Here is a 4,087-nt window from a genome sequence, read left to right as displayed (position 1 = left end):
TTTCTCCGGTCAAGACGTTCTTCAGAGTAAGAACAAAGTACAGGCCTACATCTCAGGATTTTGTTGTTCTTTGATTTCTCTCAGGTTAGCGCTAGTGAATTATTTCTTTCCCTAAGACTCTGACCGGGTAAAAATGGCACGCCTAAAGACCCACTCAACTGCGTATGTGCACATCGATTTGTTCAAAGACAAGAGCAAATGGTACAAAAGTCTATACACACAACTCAGTCTCCAGATGTAAAATTTGCTTTTGACAGCGTAAGATGGCAAAATACCTACCTTGTCCACAAAGACAGGTACTTTCTTTCTGGCTTTCTTCATGGACAAGTGTCCATGGCTAAAGCTCTGAAAGTTTGGCTCCAAAAAAATGGCACATAATTAAACAAGCACGGGATCAGAGCAATTCTTAATTCTTATGCATTTGAGATCTTCATTTTCACCAGCCGACCAAGAAATAATATTTACATGCATACTTGATAGAGTACTTGTCAGTAACACAGCAGAGGAGAGGAGAAGAGAAACGAAGCTGATCAGCAAGAACAGGGGAGGGGAGAACACACGGCCGGAGCGGGAAGCTGATTTAGCTTCCGGCCAGCCCCCTCTCCCGTAATAAACTGGTTGATTAGTGGGTTCTTCGTCGCCTGATCTTCGGATCCAGTCCAAGAGCAGAGCAGATCACCAACAACGTCGCTCGGATTCGCAGAATCCAAGAACAAAAATTTTGATCTCTGGGGGAAGGGAGGGGAGAATAGGAGGGTGGAGTGGAGGTGGGGGTGGGGCTAGGCCTTGACGACGGCCATCATGCGCTTGAACTCCTCGAAGTTGACCATGCCGTCGCCGTCGCTGTCGACGAGGCGTATCATGTCGCGGCACTCGGCGGCGGCGGGGCGGCCGCGCAGGCCGAGGGAGCCCAGCACGGTGCCCAGCTCCTCGGCGGAGATGAGGCCGTCCTTGTTGCCGTCGAACACGTCGAACGCCTCCTTGAGGTCCATCTCCTCCCCCTCCTCGTCCTCCTCCTCCTCCTCAGCCCCGGCCTCGGCGCCGGCGGAGGGGGGCAGGAGCGAGGCCTTGCGCTTCTTGGGGATGGAGTCGTAGAGCTCGCGGAACTCGTGGATGTCGATGAGGCCGTCGCTGTTGGCGTCGACGCGGGCCACCATGGCGGCGGCCTCGGCGGCGGAGACCGCGATGCCCAGCCGCTTCAGCGACTCCTCCAGCTCGCCCGCCGTGATGAAGCCGTCGCCGTCGTGGTCGAACGTGGAGAACACGATCCCCAGGTCCGCCTCCCGGTCCGCCGGCGCCGCCCTCTCCTCCACCTTGCCGCTGGCCTTCTCTCCCTGCTCCCCGCGGTTGTGGCTCTTGGCCTTCTCGCCGTCGGCGTCGCAGCACTTCTTGGCGCCGCGCGAGGAGGAGGAGGCGAGGGAGAAGAGGGCGCAGAGGCCGCCGAGGAGGAAGAGCAGGAGCAGAGGCGCCATGGACGGACGCTGGCTCTTGGCGCTGCCGCAGTGCTGGCCTGCTGTGGGAGGGGGGAGCGCAAGAGTTGGCTTGTCCGCGGGCGAGTGTGTGTGAATGTGAGGGCAGATGGCACGCAGCGGGTAATATATGAGGCAGAGGCGACGGCGACGAAAGAGTCGACGACGGAGTGAGTAAAGATGGAGAAGGAGAAGAGTCGTGGGGTGGAAGAGGCAAGCGGTTGGTTGGTTGGTTGGTTCAGTTGCTGCCCGATCGTGCGACCTGGTAGTAGACCGTGGGTGGTTATGACGATGCATGGGCAAGTTGACACCTGCATCCCCGTTCATTTCTCGTATTACTATCCACGCCTCCCACCAAAAAATAAGAGAGATATTTTTTCTTCCCAAATGATGAGTGCCACATGCGTGGTGGCACGAAGCAATCCGGCCCTGACGTTCTTCACAACTATAGATGTCGGTCGAAAAGAAAAAAACAAAGCCAAAAAAGCTGAAACTTGACATCCGGAAAAAAATTGTCATGTTTTGACAACTAAAGTTGACATCCTCGCATAACTAAACTTGCTATAAAAACGTTCGGAGTTGCCATCTGCTCGTGCCACATGTGTGGCACTTATCGGGGTCCTTTTTCTTTGTCAAAAAGGCCACCTGATCCATTACACGGCACCCTTGGAAAAGCAATAAATTATATCTATACTCATGTGGAGACGATAATCTTTCGCCAGAACGAGCCGATGACACGTTGTTGCTGCTGCTCCACCGTCGGAGCAAGCCTGACTTTGTTGCATGCGGTCGGGAAGTAATCGAGGCTACGATAGAGGACTAGCGTCTCAGATGAGAAGCTGATGGCAGAGTGGTGAAGGATCCGACAGTTGACCATCATCGGTGGTGTTATCCAAAATGACCACAACCGACTTGACCATTGTACATCCTCTCTAGCGCTTGTGAACAGGGTTGGATCGGTCACAATTGAAGTAGGCCCATGCCGAAAAACAAAAACCCTGACCAATGTTGTCGTCTTGCCGAAGACACCAAATGACCGCCCTAATGGAGGGTTGGAAGATAGCCCGCGAGTTGTCTTGGCTCACCGCTCAAAGGCATGGCGGCGGTGGAGCCAAGACCGAGGAGATTTTATTCCAAACGAGTCTCTCCATCCAAAAACACTGGAGGTGACACAAACCTAGGCCTAGACTGATAAACCATGTGGGCTGAGCCCACCTCCCTCTACCTCTAAAGTAGACGTCAAAGGTGAGGAGAAACCCGTTTTGGTGATGGCCAGAAGAGGGAAGCAGGTCACCTTCTAAGTGGGGAGAAGCGTGAGCGGACCGCCCGAAGGTACGCCGAGATTGACGAGGTGTTTGAAAAGCTCGAGGCTGAGTTCTCCGACGAGGAGGTGAAGGAGGAAGAGGTGTCGTGGAGTAGGTCTACCGGACTACCACCGATGACCATGAGCCCGGGCCCTGCGGTGGAGGTGTGATGAACATCTCCTCAACAAGGACGTCAACGACTAACCTCTGGCGTGACGACTCGGACTAGAGCAGTTCTTCTTAATTTTTTGCAATGTAGTGCTCGAGTTAGCTTTTAAATTCATGTTGCCTTTTCTTTATGTTTAATGTGCAACGTTTCATACCAGAGTTCAAATTTACGCAATGAACTGTGCGTCTATGTTCATGTTTCATTTGCTTTTCAAAAGTTTGGCCTTTAGCATTTGGCATGCATGCTTAAAAAGCAGAAGAAAAAAACTTGAGACCAAGAACCTTCTCTCTCCACCTCTAAAACCCATTCTAGGTCACCAAATTTTTGGTGTGATGTTGGATAGACTCTATGCACTTATTCGCAAAAAAAAGGATAGACTCTATGCACTAGCAAAATTTCCAACCAAGATGTTTTTTTTCAAAGGAGAAGTGGGGCGTCCACGGAATTTAAGGGCACTCGACGGGCCTACCCGTGAATGGCGTGACCCCGAAGCAGCGGCGAAGCCACGTTGAGAGGAGTGTGGTCATTTGACCACACAGGTTTTTGGCAAATCCTTTATACACAAGTAGAAATCATGCAAAAAAAGTCATAAAATTGGTGAAAACACATGTATTTGACATCATAGATTTCAAATGACATCACATACTTGTGATCCTGGCATCGCCACTGCCCCGAAGGCTGAGGCAGGCAGGGTGGGCGGTGTTTAAAAGAGGCGCGGGATCGGGGACGGGTTGGAAGCGCGTCGGGGCGTTGGTACTGCCACCGAATGACGCGTGAGCCCCCCATCATCCATCCGGACGCATCGCATCGCATCACACCGCACCGCAGGCGAGCGAGTAGTAGCCGTTTTTAAATGAGAGCGCATGCGAGGGAGCGGCGCCCAGTGGCACCAACGGCACTGTCGGGCTCGGGCGTCCCTACCCTACGCTACGCCGACCGACGGGAAACGTCGCTGACACCGCAACGCTTTCATCAGAGCAAAGCTACAGCGATCTTTCGGGCGAGGGCAGCACGCACGCACAAGGTCGCGGGGTACATACGAACGGATAGGACGGTGCACTGAGACTCACACCACCCACAGGAGCGCTCTCTTGTAGCGATCGCGGCTAGTAGGACGAATGAATACCCGGTCGACAAGAGCAGGA

General features: G+C 53.2%; 1 protein-coding gene across 1 annotated transcript; it reads right to left on the bottom strand.

Annotated features, from left to right (window-relative positions):
- Window positions 1-378: 378 nt before the first annotated feature.
- On the bottom strand, window positions 379-1,711 carry LOC119331832 (probable calcium-binding protein CML30). Its single transcript, XM_037605005.1, has one exon. It carries the CDS (start codon window positions 1,470-1,472, stop codon window positions 780-782), a length of 693 nt encoding a protein of 230 aa, XP_037460902.1. The 5' UTR covers window positions 1,473-1,711; the 3' UTR covers window positions 379-779.
- Between the last annotated feature and the right edge of the window lie 2,376 nt (window positions 1,712-4,087).

The sequence above is a fragment of the Triticum dicoccoides genome, chromosome 7A (assembly GCF_002162155.2).
Source record: "Triticum dicoccoides isolate Atlit2015 ecotype Zavitan chromosome 7A, WEW_v2.0, whole genome shotgun sequence".
In the NCBI taxonomy this organism is placed as follows: Eukaryota; Viridiplantae; Streptophyta; class Magnoliopsida; order Poales; family Poaceae; genus Triticum; species Triticum dicoccoides.
Note: the sequence above shows the minus strand (reverse complement) of the source record. Positions and strands in the feature narration are given on the sequence as shown.

Coding starts and splice junctions, on each gene's coding strand:
- LOC119331832 (XM_037605005.1), bottom strand. CDS start 1,472: ATGGCGCCTCTGCTCCTGCTCTTCCTCCTCGGCGGCCTCTGCGCCCTC.